This window comes from Chrysemys picta, chromosome 2, assembly GCF_011386835.1.
Source record: "Chrysemys picta bellii isolate R12L10 chromosome 2, ASM1138683v2, whole genome shotgun sequence".
In the NCBI taxonomy this organism is placed as follows: Eukaryota; Metazoa; Chordata; order Testudines; family Emydidae; genus Chrysemys; species Chrysemys picta.
The window spans coordinates 196841022-196861525 of record NC_088792.1 but is presented as its reverse complement, the minus strand read 5'-3'; the positions used below and the strand labels follow the sequence as shown (position 1 = coordinate 196861525).

At 40.3% G+C, this 20504-nt stretch overlaps 1 protein-coding gene across 4 annotated transcripts in view; it reads right to left on the bottom strand.

Moving 5' to 3' along the window:
- The window catches only part of TMX3 (thioredoxin related transmembrane protein 3), a 111108-nt gene that overhangs the window by 8319 nt on the left and 82285 nt on the right, over positions 1 to 20504 (bottom strand). Inside the window, exons 1-12 of one of the 4 annotated variants that reach the window (XM_024102123.3) lie at positions 11018 to 11249; positions 9583 to 9762; positions 9051 to 9293; positions 7726 to 7844; positions 6501 to 6629; positions 6066 to 6243; positions 4946 to 5078; positions 4257 to 4360; positions 3902 to 4144; positions 2624 to 2950; positions 1437 to 1597; positions 372 to 505 (exon numbers count right to left, since the gene is read on the bottom strand). In XM_024102123.3, the coding sequence (XP_023957891.2) occupies positions 372 to 505; positions 1437 to 1597; positions 2624 to 2950; positions 3902 to 4144; positions 4257 to 4360; positions 4946 to 5078; positions 6066 to 6243; positions 6501 to 6629; positions 7726 to 7844; positions 9051 to 9293; positions 9583 to 9762; positions 11018 to 11024 (1958 nt within the window). In that variant the 5' untranslated portion in view covers positions 11025 to 11249. Of the gene's footprint in view, positions 1 to 371; positions 506 to 1436; positions 1598 to 2623; positions 2951 to 3901; positions 4145 to 4256; positions 4361 to 4945; positions 5079 to 6065; positions 6244 to 6500; positions 6630 to 7725; positions 7845 to 9050; positions 9294 to 9582; positions 9763 to 11017; positions 11250 to 20504 lie in introns of those variants that run through there. The other 3 variants (XR_006176872.2, XM_065585189.1, XM_042860401.2) reach the window with 3 other exon arrangements.

The following is a 20504-nucleotide window of genomic DNA, read 5'->3' as shown; positions in this document are numbered from 1 at the left end:
TAGTGACTGTTTAGCAATGTATATTTAGGGAGATCCTCTTCACAGATTCAAAGGGATTATTGTACTCTCCCCACTAATAGAGGCTCTGCCTAACATATGGGTACCCAATTAGCATTTCTCTCAAAGGAAATAATGTGTTTCCTCCAATGGACAGTAGCTCTTAATTATTTCTTTAAAAAATGAAAGAATATGCATATTCTCCCAGCACTAAATGCTCTATTATTTGCAAGGGCAACTAGACTCTCAATGCAGTCTCACAGGAAAGGCATGGACTGGTGGAGAGACAAAGTCCTATTCAGCAATAGAACAATTGAAACCTTCCAATGTCATATTCAACCGATGAATTCTGTTTAAATAGTTGTTGAACTTACTCAATAGTTGTTGGCTCTTTGAACAGTCCACAACCTTCCAGGTTCAGTACACAGTTCCTCAGGTTCTCCTGGAGGGGATTGCAGAAGGAGATCTCTGCAGTGCACGTAGCATGCACCCTGGGTTTACCTAGGAGCTGATGAAAGACACAGGAACTCTCTTATGAATCAGCTTCCATACGAGGAGAGCTAAAAAGATTAGGGCTGCTCAGCTTAGAAAAGGGACGAGTAAGGGGGTATGTGATAGAGGTCTATAAAATCATGAATGGTGTGGAAAATGTGAATAGAGAAGTGTAATTTACTCTGACAAAACAAAAACCAGAGGTCACCCAATGAAATTAACAGGCAGCAGGATTAAGAGAAATAAGAAGTACTTTTTCACACAACATACAATTAACCTGTGGAACTCATTGACATAAGATGTTGTGAAGTCCAAAAATATAACTGGGTTAAAAAAAAACAAAAAAAGCCTAGATGAGTTCATGGATGATAGGTCCATCAATGGCTATTAGCCAGTATGATCATGGATGCAACCTCATGCTTGGGGCAACCCTAAACCTCTGACTACCAGAAGCTGGAAGGGGAAAACAGGAGTGGTTCTCTCCAGAATTGCCCTGTAATGTATCCTGAAGCTCTGGTACTGGCCACTGTCAGAGACAGGATACTGGGATAGATGTATCATCGGTCTGATCCAGAATGGCTGTTCTTACGTTCTTGCATCCCTCCAAAAAATAGCATTTAGACTAAACTAGGATTTTAACAAAGCTGAAATATAAATAAGGAAATAAATGGAGATTTAAAAAGGGAGAGTTATTCACCTAAAAATCCCTCCCTGGTAAAGTTGGCAGACATCTCTCCTATGAGATGAGGTCAATTGTTATTAGATTCAAAATCAAATTCTCTGTTGGTAAAATGAAAAATAAAGAAAGTTCTGTTTCTTCCGATTTTTTCAGCACTGCAATCACGCACGGTGATCTAGGAATAGCCGTGTGTGTGTGTGTGAAAAAGAGTTTCTTAGACCAATGGGTGTCCCATGTGTATGTGGAGCAACTAAGGAATGTGTTTTACCTTAATATCAACAGGAGGCTTGTTAATCACAATATCTCTGTTCACCATCAGGACTTCACCACCACATTCTGATTCTGAGATAGCTACCACTCTCATAATGTTGTAGTCAGAGAGATGAGACCTATACTGGTCAAATGGTATGTGTAGTGGAATTGTTTTCACTGCAAAGTAAAATTATTTTAATCACTAATCTGTTTCTCTCATCTGATATTTCCTGCCATTTCCATCCTGTAATTTGACTGGCACTACACAGTACGGGTTATACAGTAGCTTGTTGAATGTTATGGCATCCCATTGTCTTTGAGTGCAGACATGACATCTGCCCTCAAAGACAATGCAGTTGTCTTGGTTAAAGGAGATGCACGACTATCCTCAGCACTGTGGCCAGTTTCAAGGATCTTTAAGTATATCATTGCATTCCCCAGGAAGTTCCTCCTTAATTAAAACTTTAAAGCAGAACATTTTATTGTGCTGTGTTTCCTAATCCTTAGTGATATTCCAATCTCGAGAATTTAAAGTTAGTAAAAATGAATCCAAACACTAAGGAGGTGATGGTTTGATATTCATATAGTATATGGAGAGAGCTTGTTGTCTCTGGAAAGCAAAATGATATTAATCACAAGCTAAGTGTTTGTGATGTGACATCCCTCCTGTCTTCTTTATTCCATGGCTTATCTAGTAGTAATGCTTGGAATGTTCAAGGCATCCCATTTCCCTTGAGAGATATCATAATCTCCTCTAGTCAAAGATATACACACCTTTCCTCAAACCTTTGGCTGCTATCATAGCTTTCAGAGAACTGTAGCTACATCAGTGTATTTAACATAAAACTGTTCATTAGTTAAAACCCGGACCTGAAGATTTAATGGTAATGAACTTCTGAATGCTCACCAATATCCCTAACCTTTGGAATTTAGCTCTGGTAGAAATTAAACCAAATACCAAGCAGGGCCTACAAGCCACCCAGAAGTATACAAGCCGCGCAGTGAATTTGCTGATCTTTGGAGGATCAGACCAAAAGCAAGCCAACTATCAATATTAAAGGAAAGAGATCCCCATTAATTTAATCTCCTGGGGCTGTTAATAGGCCTCTGACTAATCCTGCTCACAAGTATTGACCTATCTCCTGAGGATAGTGTTGATTTTGGACCAACAAGAGTGAATTATACAGCTCCAATGTTTCTTACCTTCCCTTGGACCCAGAATGACATTCATATTGTCCTTCCAGAACTGATCCAATGGACATCCATTGCATGTCATCACCTGAGCACACAAGTTGAAATTCAGGTTCTTGGGCTCCTTACGTAAATTTTCAAGCACCCATTGCAGACAGACATCTTGGCCATATACAGGGCAATTAGCCATCTTAAGCCTCATAGCAATACCAGCATCACTTAGGAATGGGCTTCGGAGAGATGCTAACTCTCTGTCTATATCTGAATTGGGAGCATTACAGTATCCAGAATGAATTTTTCTATAAGCTCTGTAAAATGCTTCTTTGTCTTTCAGAGAACCTGTTGAAGAAGATATGGGACATTTAACCTGTTGGAGATGCAAGAGATCATAATAACTCCCTCAGTCCCAAAAGTGATTAAATTCCTTCTTCTTCTCTCCCCTCCTTAGAGCTTAATCTGGCACAGTCAAGTGTAGAACGTAAAGAAAATGCACCTCCTCTCCAAGACATGGCAGTTCAAGGAGACAGGAATGCTGAAAGAAAATCACTTGGAAAACATGCTTAGTTGCAGTTTGTTACCTTATTTTATATCTGTAGAGTAAATAAATAATAAAATAGGCATTCAGTGTAAGTCTCAGAACCAGCTTTACAAGGACCAGAATGTGTACAATAGACCACATTACATATATCTGTCTAAACACTAGAAATATCCATATGAAGACACTCTCGTAAATGTCCAGCTTCTTAACTTTGCGCCTGTTGTCCTTCAGACAGTCAGCCGGGGTTTCATTTTTACAGTTAGCACCAACCCATTTTACACTCCTGTAAGTGTTGTGCTGTATAATCCCTTAAATACTGTTGGATGGTGAATATATCCCAGTAATAACTTATACTGACAAAAAAATGAATATGAGGGTATACTAGATATGTCAGGTAGCTAACTGATGAGCATGTGAGAATGAAGCGGTTAACTCTTGCTTGAAGAATGATTTAGGGCCTTTCAGAGGTCCTAAGAAACCTAATCCTGATTTCTATTACCCAATTAAGGAACAGGCAGGGCCAGAATATGAATGGAAATAGTGGGAGTGAATGACTTTAAGCACAATCTTTAAAAAAATCAATTATATTTAGAAGCCTTTGGAATAAGGTTACTTTCCAAAAACTAGATCAGTCTGGAGAAGTTTTACTTTAAAACTGGGAACTTTCACAATGAACAGAATGTGTTTGTTTATATTTCTTATGATCAGCATTTCAAATTCCTGTGAATCCAAGTAAAGTCTTTGGTCCATACCTAATTCATACTTGTAAGCTCTGGTGATATCCTCACGTAGGTCACTACCAATGCACTTGGTGCTGATGTATTGCCCACAAGGCCAAGTGTCATAGTATAGTTTTGTCTTTGAGACAGAGCCTTGGGAAAGCCAGCCGACACAGCTTGCATTCAGCCGAGAGAATATATGATGGCCGTCATAGTCCAAGTCCAGATCTCCATCTTTGATGCTTCTGACCCAAGTAGGACCACAGCATATTGAACCTAACACAGATCAAGTCAACCATATTACTACATTATGTAACATAGCATGCCTACTATACAACCTGAAGAATAGGACAGTAATGACATTTACAGAAACATAGGGTTCATTTACCTCTACCAGTCTCCAGGGGTGTTGGATCCAGACACTGCCAATCACCACAACATTGATTTAGATCTCTGCGGGCCATCCAAGATTCATTCCAGCAGTGGTAGCTCCTGTAGCATGTAAAAGTTCAGAGACTTTGTAAAGAACTATCAGGGGCCAGTCTTTGGTACAAGTCAAAATTCTAGACCAATCAGACTAGGAACGGGGTAGGGTGGGAATATGAAAACTACCATTGGTATGTGATAGTGATCTAGCTGCGTGAATGCTGTATTGGGACCAGACACTATAACTGTAGTGCTCTACACCAATGAAAAGGAGCCTCAAGAAGTCAGCTATCAAAGAAACAATTATCAACTAGGTGATCATGATGGAAGATGATGGTCCTGATCCCTGATGGATTTGTTTCACATGATCCAGTCAGTATTTTTGGAGCCACTCCAAGACAGATGGCCTCATTTGCAGGTAGTATTAAGTACTTACAAATCTGGTGAATGTTTTATAAGTATCTGATTCTCATGTAGATTCAGCAGTCAAGCAAGTACTACTAGTGTATAATTATATCTTCTTGCAATGTGTCATCATGAAACTGAATTATTGCAACAGTCTTGCAACACTAAAGAAATGGTCCATGATCAGCTTATGTGAGTTCTTGTACATCAGTAATAGCATTCACTCATTGTTGATTTCACACTTACCAAAGACTGTCTTTGCCACGCAGGGTTTTGCCAGTACAGTCAAAAAGTTCATTGACAACAAGAGGGTTCTCAGCACGTTGAGGAGAATAGAAGTTTGTGACAACACGGCTTGGGATTCCCAAACACCTCATCACTGTAAGGGAAAAAGTGCTCCAGAGTCCAGAACACTTATTCAAAAGTCCCTATAAAGAATGCTTTCCTGGAATAAGTTAGCCAACTCCTTTCCTTCCTATTTTTCAAGTAATTTCTCCTATAATTGACACATAGCATGTAAATAGTTTGAGCTAAAATCTCCAACAACAAACACTGAGTGCACATAACACTAATGGTGCAAAGTCAGCTTCTCTAGGGGACTTCATTTCGGTGTTGGGAAAGTAGCAAAGGGGGACCTAGTAGTATGAAATAGAATGTTAGGCTTTCTTCCTGGGTCCTTTAGTTGGCTCAACAATAAGGGTCTCTGACTAACATCAAACATCTTGAAAACGTCAAGAGTCCTCTATTATGTTAATTGCAAATGAAGCACAGATTCAATTTCACTATGTTACAAAACATCCCCATCAACCAACTTAGAAACGGATTTACCTCAGTAAGTAATCACTTGTAACCGTGGCAATGGATATTTAGCTCACTAAAATATCCTCTCTTTTCATAGGAAAGGACAGTACTGTAGTTTGCAGCTCATTGCTTTGCCTCCCAGATTTTAGGAAGAGATACAGACAAGCATTTTATTGCAATTGTCACTGCTTGTTCTTCTGATTCATCATCCAACCTTGTGCTAGAAGGCTATACTACCACATACCGAACACTGTTCTTACTCTGCCTTTTATCACTGGAGAAAAATGCTCAGCAAGTGCTGGAGCATATAGTACTGACTGGAGTCAGGGCCAGAAGGGTGAGTACTGCTTTTCTTCCTGCTCTGATCACTGCTGAGACAAAGCTGGATCTCACCCTAGTCAGCCACTTTATAGTGAATTTATTTTGGTAACAAAAAATAGATCCACTTTTTTTTTGGTGATATGCAGATCAGTTGAGCTGCTTGCTATAGGCTTTTGGGGGAGGGTTGTTTTCCTTGACAGGTGTGGATATATTATTCCCCACCAACTTGGTGGGGCTAGCTTACCTGTGCACATTACTGATGCAAGAGACGCAGAGTCTCCATATCTGACTGGCCTGCATCTCCCTTTATACCACTGCTGAAGGATGGGAACACTTCCATTCCATGACAGTGGTTTAGCCCCCTGCAGGTAATCATTGTTCTGTGGGAGCTTCATGATGCTGTTACTGCTATGGCCACAGATCTGGAAAACAGACAAGAATAAATCTAAATACCTGATCACTTCTCTACATCCTAAGACTTTTCCAAGATAGAAATTCTGCACTGAGCTATTGAAACTGTGGAAATTCTGATTTACATGGTTAGTTAAATTCCTCCCTGTTTAACTCCATACGCGGTATATGTGTGTGTGTGGTTCCTGTGTGTTTCACTCTTCTCCTACAACATAGCTCACTGCTACTGATGCATTCAGAGGTCATGTGTGATTAACCATTCACTTACCATGTGGTTTACCACCATGCTGACATGCACAGGATCATTGCGCCAACTACTTTCTCGGTCAGAGTCATGATGGTAATTTGCACCCATATCCAGGAGTTTCAGGCAGATATCCAAAATGCCATCTTCAAACTATGTGCACAAGGAAAGAAGGCTGTTACAGACACTATGGGATGCTGGCTTTGATAAGTTTCCTTTTGTTTTCCTTTTATTGCTGTGATCTCTTCATGCAAGTGAGCAGACCCCTTTTTCTAAAGGCCAGTGCCCATAGCTTTGCATTGTATCTCATATCTACTGGCAGAAAGGAAAGGATTCCTGTTAGAACGTGTAAGGGTAACTCCTTGCTTGGCCAATGGAATCATTTCCACCTTTCATTCAGAGGCTTAATATGAGGTACATCCCCCCCACTTCTTCCAGGGAAGTCTCTACAACCTTCCCAACCCCTGTAGGGCGAAAGTGAAGTTAAGTCACCTTTTCCCCAGAGTTGAGTGTCTATCCTGTAGTCCTCGCTAGGGCTGGGTGGGAAGTGGTTTTCCCATCCTGTGAAAACTTTTGAGATTTCAAAATGTTTCTTGTTCTGTAGCTATTTCCTTTTAAATTTGTTTTGTGAAAATCAGAGAGAGAAAGAGACACCCACCCAGAGTAGCCAGATGGTTAGGGCTCGCACCTGGGATGTGAAAGGTTCAAATTCTTGATCTGAATGAGGCAAAGCAGTGACTTTAACTTGGATCTCCCACATACTAGATAAGTGTGCTAACCTCCAGGCCTTGGAGTCATTTTCTCTCCCTGACCCAATGAATATTGATATAAAGTGGAACAGGTCCAATAGGAGAGATTGACAGATTGACTGTATATCCCAGTGGTTAGGACACTCCCTGTGATGTGGGGGAGACAGATTCTGAATCAGGCAGAGTCTGGGTTTTCTAGGTGAACGCCTGGCCCCTCACCACTGGGCTATCAGGTCTCTCTGCTCTAGTGGTTGCATGGTGGATTTATTTATTTATTTATTTATTACTTGTATGTTAAAGTATTGAGACTGGAGCATGGTCTGGATTGGCACAAGAAAAACTCATGAAATTCTGTAATATACCAGATATTTATGTAAATCTTGGATTGCACCTGTGCTATAGAAAGGCAAGATCAGTCTGGCTAGGCTCTGTCAACATCATCTTTTGAATTATTGTTGGGTTCTACAAGTTCTGAACAAGTCTCACCGTGTGACATTTACCTGTCCAAAGTGCCACGGTCTAGAAGTAATGTGCTTGTGAACTCCCTGGTACAGCATTCCTTGTTCATTCAGGACATATTCTTTTCTGTGGGCCTCATTGTACATATACACAGCATCATCTGGAAAAGAAACAGAGACAGAACTATCACTCTAATTTCTCTACCACTCACTTTCTCTTTCCCTTCTCTCTTTCTTTACAAATCTGCTGCTTTTCCTGTCTTTTTTAACTTAAACTTAAGCAACATTTTTAAGTGTGTCATCTTCTTGGAAATATTGTTAGAGTTTTGGATAAATTGTTTAATAACTCACTGTATATTTAGAAGCTTGATTTTTGTCAAATCGTTTTTCCTTTAACAGGTCTCACCCAACTTTAAATATGTACAACCTGAATTTCAGAGATCCTGAGAACCTCTGACTTCCACTGACATTGCAGTTACTAAGCACATCTGAAATTCAAACAGTGTGTGTTTAAATTTGGCACCTAAAAACCAAGGTACGCAAAATTACAGACTGTTTTTGAATACTTGGCACTTACTGACTCACTTAAGGTCATACAGGGTACGTCTACACAGCCTAGCTGTGACTGGTCTGTGTCAACTGACTCAGGTTCATGGGGCTCAGGTTGTGGGGTTAAAAATTGCTGTGTTGACATTCGGGCTCAGGTTGGACCCCAGGATCTAGGACCCTCCCCCCATTATGGGGTCCCAGGGCTTGGGATCCAGTCTGAGCCTGAAAGTCTACACAGCAATTTTACAGCCCTGCAAAGCCAAGCCCCATGAGCCCAAGTCAATTGATATGGGCTAGCCATGGGTGTTTAATTGTTGTGCAGGTGTACCCACAGAGTCAGTAGTAACAGCCAGGAACATTACCCAAACCTACTGACTCCTGTCCTGTGCTCTATCTACAGGATAGTGACCTCCCAGCTCAGACTAATTTATTTCACAGTGGTATCATGAGGCGCTTTAATATTCTGATGGAAAGTGCTGTAGAAGTGGGGGGGGGGAAGAAACATTATACTTTAAAACTAATGGCATTAAGTGACCAAATGAAAAAATGAGTTCCTAACTTCTCTGGATTTTGTAGTCTTCAATATCTAGATTGGGAGATCCCAGCACTTGCAGGAGAGAAAATGAACATGCACAATCTGAACCTGAATTGTGCATCTCAAGTCCATCTCTTCTGAGAATATTTTTTACTATCCCAAACACCCTCTCCCTTGAGGCAACTGTTCCTTATAATTTTATTAATTTCAAACTCCTTCTATAAGCAAAATAATAAATATCTCCAGCATTTCTCTTCCCACAGATTTCCTATGGGTTTCTTACCAGCACACCAAGGATTAAAGAGGATGTAAAAGTCTCCTAGGCACCGGTCATATGTGCGATTACAAGATGTGACGTGCATGTTGAGAATATGGCGGCCAATACAGGCATTGGTTGGTGGAAACAGGGTGATGTTCATGCACCTTTTTTGATGAGGTTTGTAGCAAGCACTCCAGCAGCTGTGATCTATACATTTGCCTAAAGAGAAGTTGCACTTCGTCCCATTTGACTCACAGGGTCTGAGGCCTTTTCAGGAAAGGAAAAATACAAGTCTGAATAAAAATGGACAAATCATATTCAACAGACACATACTTTATCGAAATGACATTTGCAATGTAAAGCTTCTAAGATATAAGGTCTCTTATTTATGTGAATAATGCACAGCACGGTTGGGGGGAAATTAAAACTCCACATGAAATGCAATGGGGGCTTGGAGAAGGTATCTATTGGCACAGGTGGTGAATGGGGAAAGATTATTTATTAGCAGAGGACTGGGAGAAGACCACACATCTTCATGCAGTTTGGAAGTGATTACCTGTCTCCACAGTGAAAGAAATGGTGTCCCTGGAGTCATCCCATTCCCGGTTTTGGAAGTTCACAAAAAAGTTGAAGGCCTGGCCTCTCCTCACTATCTGTTTGTCAGTGCCAAAGAAATGAGTGTTATGGTTGTTGCAGTTGTGAGGACAGTTCAGGTCTACATCTCCCGTTGCAATAGCTGCAGGAAAAGAGAGGAATGAACCCAATGAGAAAAAAATATATATAATTGAGGACTCATTATTTAACAGCTGTTGCCAAGGCTTCCTGCGGGATGGGGAAAAGAGGACAGACAAATAGAGAGCATAGCAATTAATCAAAGCAATATATTTTAATTCTGAAGAACTAGTTAAAGAACAAGAAATATTTCAAATCTTCAAAAGCATTGAGGAACTGGTCAGTAGAAGGAGATAGGGCATATGCCCATATGAAGTTAGTTCCCTTTGTGGGATATACAGAGCCCACCTCTGCTCCTAAAAGCATCACATGTTGAACTAAGAAAATGACAGAATTGAACTCTATGGAAAGCTTTACAGCTATTGTCAACCCTAACCAAAAGCATCTCTCATTGAGAAAAGACTAGAGCCATGTAAACCCCTCCTAGGGGTTGTAGATGAATCTATAACTCATGGTCAGCAGTATGAAAGTCAACTAATAGATCTTCATCTATCAACTGGAGGAGACTGACAACCCACACACAACCAGCACATCTACACGACGTTGAGGTATAAGCCCAATTTAATTGGGGACACGGAAACCAGGATAATCCAGATGCCATTTAAGCTGCCTTGCCAAAACCTTCTCAGTGAACTCCCTAAAAGTAGGAGATTCTAAACAGGGCAGTAACTGGAGTTAATCAGCATAGCCAGATAACATTTTTGGAGCAATGATCTAACAATTGTTTCTTTAAAGGAAGCTAGTATCTTGCTGTCAGCTAAGAGAGCCACTGATAATCAACTCTAATACCTCCCATTGGTTTTCTCCAGCCAATGGGAATTTAGCTCTAAATCATGGGAACACAGAACATTAATTATTTTTACTTTATGCTTTACCTTTAGTTTATTTTATAATTTGTCTTTTCATTCCTCTCAGAAATGGCCATCACACCATCTCCTCATCATATTCCCCATCATTCTCAAGGTTTAAAATCACTTTTGATATCTGTAGGGGGTGGGCTGTTTTTTGTTATTGTTTTTTAAAGGGGAAAAACTGAGTTCAAATATAAAAGTAATTATCACAGAAAATATTATCTTCTTATGACAATATTCACAACAAAGAGTATCTAAACCACAAAAATGATCTCTTGGCTTGAATTTACGCAGTAGTTTACACAGATTTTGTCCATGTTTCTGGCAGATTCATTAGTCTGCTTGCCTTGTCTGCCACCTCTGCTTTCAGATGTTAGTCACCTGATAACAAAGCTCCAAAGCACTCACCTTCCATTTTCCTTGTACACAGACCAGTTTCTTAAGCAGACTAGCACCCAGTCCAATTGCTCCTTAGCAAGTTCGATGCTATACCCCAAGATCTGGTTGAGTTCATCTGTGACTGTAAACCTCATCTCCTGTCAGTAGTATTTATACTCAGAACTACAATACGCGTATGCATATTGCAGCAACAAAATGCCAATTAACTAGAACATGTTTAGGGTGAGGCCTCACCCACATAGTCACTGATGCTCATAAACATCTCAGAGTAATATTCACTTCAAGCATTACCAGAGTGAGTCCTGCTGAAGGCAGGGAGGAATTTTGGTTCTTTGCCAATAGCATAGATGTCTCCAGTGGCGCAGGTCTCTGGGATACTTCAGTGCAATGATGAATCTGAAAACCTGAGCATAGAAAATCATGTGGTGACATAAGTCACACAAGTTGAGAACACTTTGTGCCCACCTTTACTTATAACAAAGAATTTACTGGACAGAAATTGGAATGAATCAGCATAGCCAGATAACATCAAGGATTTCCTGTGGAATGTAGGCACACAGTATAGCCTACTATGTGGCATTACTTGCCAGAGTGGAGGCTGAGAGTGCAATATACCCCAGTGGAAATTTTCTTATCATAAACCATAATATAACTGCTTTTGGAAATGAGAGTAAATTTCTACCTGGAAACTACACTGTTCCTTCAAAGATGGCTGTGTGCGTGTGCATATATTTAAATTGTGCAGGTATAATTTAAAGAACTCAACCCTTCACTATTCAAATACAGGGAGCAAAAATTGAGAATATGTTAATACTAGGGCTTCACTTTGATATAGCTATATTTGAGCCCAATAGAATATTTAGAGGTTCACAAAGTTCCAGAAGCGGTCTGGATTCACGTATGTGACACTGAACGCTTACATATATTTGTGATAAAATACATATATTCAACACTGAATATACGTATCTGAGCTGCTAGTGCCAAAGCTCCACCCTCCAACCCGGACATATTAGGGCTTTTGTCACATAGCAATAGGTGGAGGGTAAGGAAGTTAGGTAAGCACAAGTATTGATCATCTTCATCAGATACTTTGCAATTGATGCATAGACTTGTATTTGTTTGCATTCTATACTAATCAAATATCTTCAAACACTTAATAGATACACTATTAAGGAAGCTGGTTTGTGAATGCTTCACAAATCTCCCGCCTGTCCACCCACGATATGTTGCATTTAGTAGTTATGCAATCTGACTCAACTAGGTCTAACAGATATTCTAGTGGTGCTATTTAAAATAAAATGATTCCATATATCACTTTTTTGTAAAAGCTTATCTTAACAGAATAGTCGCAATAAACCACATCGATCTTGAAGTAACTAAACTTTCTAATTAAATAAAACGCTTTGATTTTTTTCCTCTTTGGACTATATCCTTAATTACATTTAAATTGTAAGTTACATGCTGATTTTTTGACAAAATATCTTTAGTAACCATTTGCTGAGAGCAAAAGAAAGCTTATAAAAACTGTTAATGAGACAAAAATCAAATCTGGTGTAATCTACAGCAATCATCCACTGACACCAATTTACACCCGTTTTTAATTTTAAGGCCTATATATTTTTTTTTCTTTTCATCTAGTGAATCATTAAAGCAACATGATTCTTCAATTCATCTAACTTCATGATGTGACTTTAGAGCATTATGTTTTTAATTTTTCAGAAAAGGAAAGAAGAAAGCCAAAGAAGATTAGCGCTGCCTATTCCTGCCAAGTTCTGTAGGCAATTCAACACCACCTCATGGTCAATGATATAAATGGCTGATTACTCATTTAATGCAAATTCAACATGCACTCCTAAGTTTTGCAGATAGTTTGGACCTTGTTGGATATATCCATATGGTTTCTGCGCTATAACAGGATCCGGAAACAGACTGATAGAAGCTAAAAAATCCTATATATAGTCCTGCATTTAGCCCACCAGAATCTATTGTAGAGCCTTCAGAAAAGAGGGATGCAGTCATTGTTTCAACAAAGGCCCAACTACTGTTTGTCCTGCCATAGAGAACGACAATTGTCATCTACATTTGGTACCAGGATTCCCTGCTAGCTCTCACCAATGCAAAGATTTAGCCTCAGGTCCCCAGCAAATTTGTAGAACTTCAGTAAGGCCAAATCCAAGGCCCATTGAAATCAGTGGAAAGACTCCAATTGACTTCAGTGGGATTTGAATTAGATGCTAAGGGTATTTCTATACTGCACAGAAAAACCCACAGCACCAAGTCTCAGAGCCTAATGAACTGACTCGGGCTCACAGGGCTTGGGCTGTGAGGCTAAAAATTAGCAGTGTGTAGCTGTTCAGGCTTAGACTGGAGCCTGAGCTCCGAACCCTGGCAAGGCTCCAGCCCAAGCAGGAACATCTATGCTATTATTTTTAGCACCACAGCTCAAGCCCAAGACAATTGACCCAGACTCTGAGACTCCATGCTGTGAATATTTCTTTGCAGTATCAGCATACCCTAAGAGACTGAAGAAAACTCAGCCCTCAGTGGCTAATCCTGCTCTGACACCCTTCCCCGTCAAACCGATCTAAATCTGATCAATCTTATCAGACAACAATAAGTTCAACATAAAGAGAAATACTCTGAGGAGTGTTGCCCCTGTTGTTGATGATACTGAATGGAAGCAGCTTGTATTTAGCAGGCTGCTCAGAACAGCTCTGCTGGTCCAATTTTCATAGATTTCATGACAAAGCAAAAGAAAGATTTCTTCATCAGCACCACAACTATGATTTAGCACCAGTGTGTGTCAATAAGAACAGAGAAATTGACAATTTCACAGGTAGAAGTGGATCTTATTTGTGGGGTAATATTTATTGTTCACAAGCATTTGGATGGCCAGTGGGCATTTGTGAAAATGTATGTGAATCCCAAATGTTTCATTAATTGTAGCATGAATAATCAGTCAACTGAAGACTCAGACGGATTTTGCAATGCAAGCTGTCTTCTATTTATTATTTGTCATTCTTCTATTTAAAAACTTGTAGTCATTTAACCAGAGGGCAGAAATAATATCATGTGAATTAGGTGTCCATTCAAACACCACAAACAAGTGGCAATTAGTAAAGCGTCCAAGTGTACAATTCACAGACAATCCAGAGGCTAATATCCCAGGTGGCTGACAAGCCATTATTTTCTCTGCCAAACAAAATTCAGTGAAAATGTTGTTTGATATTTTTTCTACTTTTGGAAATGAAACTAAATTGGAAATTTTAATCTCAATTTGATTTGAATATTTTTTTTTCATTTCTATTCAACTTTACAGTTTTGAAAATGAAATATTTTTTGAAAACTTCAAATTTTTGTTTTCCCCCCTTCCTTTTTTTGCAACAGAACAAAAAACATTTACATTTCACCCTCCAACTTTCCCCTTTCTTTTTTTCATTTCCCTTGTACTACTCTGTGATAGTTTGGGAAGTCTGTAATTCGTTTTCATTTTTCCTTTTGCCACTCCATAACCTTTCCAAATTTTGAGAACTTTGAAAAGTTATAAGAAAAAAAAAATGTAGATAGCCTTCATTATGTTGAATTCATCAGCAAAAAAGGAACAATGGAAAGAGGAAGAGAGGAAAACAACAAAAATCTAAAATCTGACATTCTGAATGTATAAAAATTGGTTTTCAAAAAACACACCAGAACTAAAATTCGTATTCATAACAAATTTTGAAATTTCCTTTAAAAATCAAAAATTCTTTATAATCTACATTTTCCCACATAAGGTCTTGTTTCTGATGAAGTCCCATTTTTTGGTAGGAAAATATCTTGACCAAAAATATTTCAACCACCTCTAGCTAATGTGGGTTCATATAAATGATTAAATTAGTACTTAAAAATGATTTAAGTCACCAAAATGAGAACTGATTTAAAACCATTTAGTGAACAGGGGAAAAGAGGGCTACATTTGCAATGGATGACCAGACCAATTTAGGAACATTAAAATTGACTATCGGTGGCATACTCAGATTCAAAGTAGCATGATTGACACTGGCCTTCTACCAGCAAATCTGGCATTGGTGGGATTCCTCAGCAATGAAATGATAGCCAGAGTCTTGTAAATAGATGGAAATATTCTGATCTGCAACAAGGTTTTGTTTTTTGCCACCACAAAATTAATGACTGAAGAGCACTATAAAAAAATCATACAGCTGCGTGCAGTCCTAAAGAACAGACTAATTAAAGTCCCCACAATACCTCTACTCACTTGCCTAAATAAAATAAAAATAAATACATAAAAGAAAGTTTTGACAAATAGAAGAAAATAGATAAGCAGCAGGAAATGGCTGGACTGCTTAGGTTCGAAGAGTGTTAGTTATAACTGAAGAACGGCAGCGGATTATCAGTCTGATCCTGTCAGGTGCAGAGCATCTCCAGCATGGATGTGAGTCACTGACTTCTGCTGGAACTGAGAGCACTGGAATCTATGTCAGAAAATAGTGAAGAGGCTTTATGGCTCGCCATCATGGCCTTGCTATTAAAAATATTGTTGCCTAGGCAAAAAGACACATCCAGCCTACCTTTGCCCATTAAAAGATATTTGTATAACAATTATTTTTGGAAACTCCCAGGACTTTGATAATGTGGCATTTTAGACTGACTGATACATACTGAGCTTTGGGTAAGTCAAGTAGTGTTCCTGCTAGAGTCCAGAAAACTTTCATAGCTCTCAATTGCCCATTACAACATTAAGATCGGCCAGGATTGAAGAATAGGACAGTGCAATCACAGCAAGAATACCTGTGGAGTGCATTTAGGCAATTCCATAGTATCTCTAATGTATTCAGGAACAATAGAAAAGTCAGAGTAATCAAGAATCCAACGAAGCCTTTCAAGAGAAATACAAAATGACAGCTCAATGTGGGATATTAAAGGAGGCGTCGGACTATACCTGGGTTGTGATTTTAATGTGTTTCGTTGAAAGTGTCATCTAGTGGCTTGTTTCAGTAAATGCAACTGTTTGCACTATGCCTTGCATTCTAGAAGCTGCAAGTTGTGTAGAGTGGTGCAGCATGGCTGTGACTTGGCAACAAAACATTTCACTTCCTTTAACTGACACAACTACATAAATTCCATATCAAGAAGATATATTGGAAGAAGTTGTCAGCTGCCATCCCCATCCACTCCCAATAGCCCAGTAGGATTCATGTGTAGCCATTAAAGGTTATAAAGCAAATATGAAAGGCTACAAGGAAATCGAAGATTAGTGCAACTCTGCAGAGAGTTACTTGATCTGAAACTCCAAATATGCTGGGATGAGTATTCATCCAATATGTCAGCAGGGCTGGCTCCAGGGTTTTGGCCGCCCCAAGCAGCCAAAACAAACAAACAAAAAAAGCCACGATCGCGATCTGCGGCGGCAATTCGGTGGAAGGTCCTTCACTCCCAGGCAGAGTGAGGGACCGTCCGCTGAATTGCTGCCGAATACCTAGATGTGCCGCCCCTCTCCAGAGCGGCCACCCCAAGCACCTGCTTGACAAGCTGGTGCCTGGAGCCAGCCCTGCATGTCAGACATTCAGCATTCCCAAATTACAGCAGTGAGTCACTGTGGACTGACTTACTTGAAAAACTGCTGCAGAACACACCCAAAAGTTTCTAATTAAAAAAAATGAATTTGTATTGACAGCATCTTTCATCTGAGGAGCTGAAAGCACTGAGGACTATTACATTGGGAGTGGGCAATTATTAAACCCAATTTACAAATAAACCAAGGCAAAGAAAGAGGTATGCTCAAATGAGGGCTTAAACATGAAACAAAATCAAATATATGTGTTAAATAAGGGTGTGGGTAGATGGCTCTTACAGCCTGAGTGAAAACCTGTCTTTCCAGAAGCTGGAGAGAAACAGTAGAAAACTTGGAATAGGATCATTCTGTGAAGCTCCTCTTATGTTCTTTCTTTAGAGGCCCTTTCCTCCCTGTACCAAGCCTGTTAGACAGTCCTGACTCAGGGTGCCATGTTAACCTCTCTTGTTCCTGGCCATTGTTTGAAATCTCTACCTCTTGGCAATATGTGCCTTTAAGTGTCATAGAGAAAAAGCACTTAGACATGTTCTGGGACTCAACGGCCTTAGCACCTGATGCACTGGAGAGGCGTGGTCTGATTTTTAACAAGAGTGTTTCCCATAGGCACCGACTCCATGGGTGCTCCAGACCTGGAGCATCCACTGAAAAAAATTTTGCAGGTGCTTAGCACCCACCAGCAGCCAAGCTCCCTCCCTCTCCCAGCACCTCTCGCCCACCAGCAGCCCCGCTGATCAATTCCTCCCCCTCTCTCCCAGAGCCTCCTGGAGTGGAGGACAGGGCGTGCTCAGGGGAGGAGGCAGAAAGAGCCAGGGAAGGAGGAGGGCAGGAGTGGGGGTTTGGGGAAAAGTATGGAGTGGGGATGAGGCCTGGGGCGGGGGGTGGAGGTCAACCACCCCCCAGTAGAGAGGAAGACGGCACCTATACTGTTTTCTAGCATTTCCCCCCCGCCCCCCCCCAAATTATTTCTGGTTTATGAGCTACATTTTATTATATTATACACCTCCTAAAAAAGACTTTATAGAAGCTGCTTAAGAGTTATTATCTCCATAATAACCAGATGGGTGACAGTAATGGGGTTCAGGTGCCTAAGTAGGCCTATTAACTCCACAGGTTGCACCTGGAGATAGAGCCAGGTTCAGCTGTGCAGGAGTAGGTGGGGCCAGGAAGCTGGCAACAGACAAGGCGTGCTGCTGGGAAAGGGCAGTCATTCCCTGGAAAGAGGGAGGAGGATTTGGAGCTTGTACACCCAGAGTAAGGAGGAGAACCAGAAGAGTAGGAAGTAGGCCAGGGAAGGAGCAGTGAGGCCTTGGAGAGAAAAGCCCAGAACTGCTAGTTATAGGGTTCCCTGGACTGGAACCCGGAGTAAAGGGCGGGCCCAGGTTCCCCTACCAGTCACTGAAGGAGTGGCACCTGAGGCAGTGAAAGGGAAGACTGGCTAGTATTGCTGAAGAAAAGGCTGTGATATACCCCAGAAGGGGGAAAACGCTGAGTGACCTAACCAGAAGGCTGAGTCATTAAGAGGATGCTGCAGTTCCTGGGATGAGAGAAGAGCTGCAGACCTGAGAGAGAGACAGAGTACAATTTGGGAAGGGGTGTCAGCCTTGAGAGCTAATCCCCAGAGTGATCAGGAGGCAGCACCAGACAAGTGATGAATGGTGCATCCGTCCCAGTAACCAATAAGACAGAAAAAGCACTACCTCTGTTTAACTCTAAGTAGAGTTTTTATTTGATATAAATAGTATAACTCAGTTTTGCCAAAAGGTTTTGGTTTAGCAATGGGATTTAAATTAGCTTGGAGAGGTTATTTCTGAATCAACATTGACTTTAGACAGAAGGCTTATAGAGCACTGGGATGACAATCTATCATGCTGACCAATATTGTCTCACTGTTTCCTTGTACTCCCTGTCTGTCTGTATCCATCTATTGTCTCTTGTCTTGTACTTGGATTGTCAGCCCTTTGGGGCAGGGACTCTTTTTGTTATGTCTTTGTACAGAATTTAGCACAATAGGGTCCTGATCCATGTCTGGGGCTTCTAAGCACTGCAGTGATAGCCAATATTATCGGCTAACCTGCAAAACCCTACTCCACAAGTTCTCCCATTGAAATCCAGTGGGACTGCTTGTCATGTAAGGTACTATTCAGTCTGAGTAAAGGTATTACAACCTGGTCCTATATGTGTAAAGTTCAGTCCTACTTGAAAAGTGATTCTAAAAATGGTATCATGGGTTTATTGATGCTCAAGAAGGAATAACATCTAACTCACATACCTCCTATTAGCACTTCAGAGCCAGTACAGTGCCTAAAATGCAATGGAAACTTTATTTTGTCATTAAATAAGCAAGAAACAATCTACATATACACAAAGAGCACATCTTTGATATGTGTAGGTTCCAGTTTCTCCAGACACTTTTCTGACTAGAGCTACATTTTAAGACCACATAAAAGTGGCCCATTTTTGTTTTCACTCTGACTGTATAAAAGCTTGGGTGCTTTTTTTAAAAAGGAACATTGTTCAATTACATTCTGTATAATCTTGGTTTTCTCTCTCAAAAAGTTATTTTAAATTGCATAACCTACTAATATTGACTTTATTCAGGTTTTAGCTTGATCCTACTTTCGGATCAATTTAATTTTAAAACTGATTGTGGTGTCATCTTTACAAAGCATGGCAGTTACACACAATGTCTTGTAGACTTATAGAGGAATCATTTGAACTCATTAGTGACCAAAGGGAAAACATCAAAAAGAGAGCTGCAAACAGTGTGAACCCATCAGCCCCGTGCACGACATTGAAATTTTTCTAGCTTCCTTGGAGGAAAAAAACCCAAGATAACTTAGCTGCAATTTTTCCTCACCAGTGGTGGTATTTGTATTAGAGCCACATCCCCCACCACCTGCTCTCCCTTGATTGAGCTGGGAAATCATTGTGTTCTTCATATTGGATTACCACAGTATTTCTTAAGGTGGGGACCAAGGAAGTCAGACAACAATTTACATGAGTGGTGGCCAAGAGGCTACAACAGTGATACTCACAGCAAGGTTTGGGAGCCGCAAGTGGCTCTTTAATGTGGCTCCTGTGGCTCTTTGCAGCCCATATTAAAACAGTGTGATTTAATTATTACCAATCAGGATGCTTTTACTATGTTATCAAGTATTCTACAGTTGGTTAGTCAGTCATTTTGCTGTGAGAATAACATATACAAATAATAAATGAAATAATGAATTCACACTACTGTGGCTCTTTTGGGTTATGGTGATCACTAATTTGGCTCCTGAACCACTGAGGTCTGCGTATCACTGGACTACAATTTTATTTCAATAACTTAAGACAACAGCAAAAGGAAACACGACTTTGTACAGTAGAATCATCCCCAAACTTCTCGCTCTCCATCCCAGACCACCACCTTTCCATATTCAAATATTAGTGTATACCAACTGGCAACAGACATAAATAAGACCATTTGCATCTCAGTAGCATTCAGTGGTAGTGGAACAGCAGAAGCAGCCCTCTTGGCGGTCCTGTTACCTACAGCTGTTTGAATGCAGCAAGGTCTTAAAGAACAAGCAACAAAAGCACGAGTTACTTTATCTTTAATGCCCTGTTACCACAAAGGTGCCTGACTAGAGCTGTTGTCAGTGGCATTTTATTTGGAACACATCCCCACACTCTGATATACACTCACATACAGGCACATGCCAAATTCTGCAAGCACATGTGCTTAACTTTATGTGGGATTACTGGGACTACTCACATGTGTAAAGTTAAGCACGACATGGTGGGTTTATATATAATCTCTAGTCACATCAAATATGCTGGCAAATTTCCAAGGTCAGTTTATGCAATATTTTTTTATGTGAAGAACATGCAAGAATCATGCCTAGTTAAGGACAACGTTATACATTCCATGCTGGATCTCTGAAT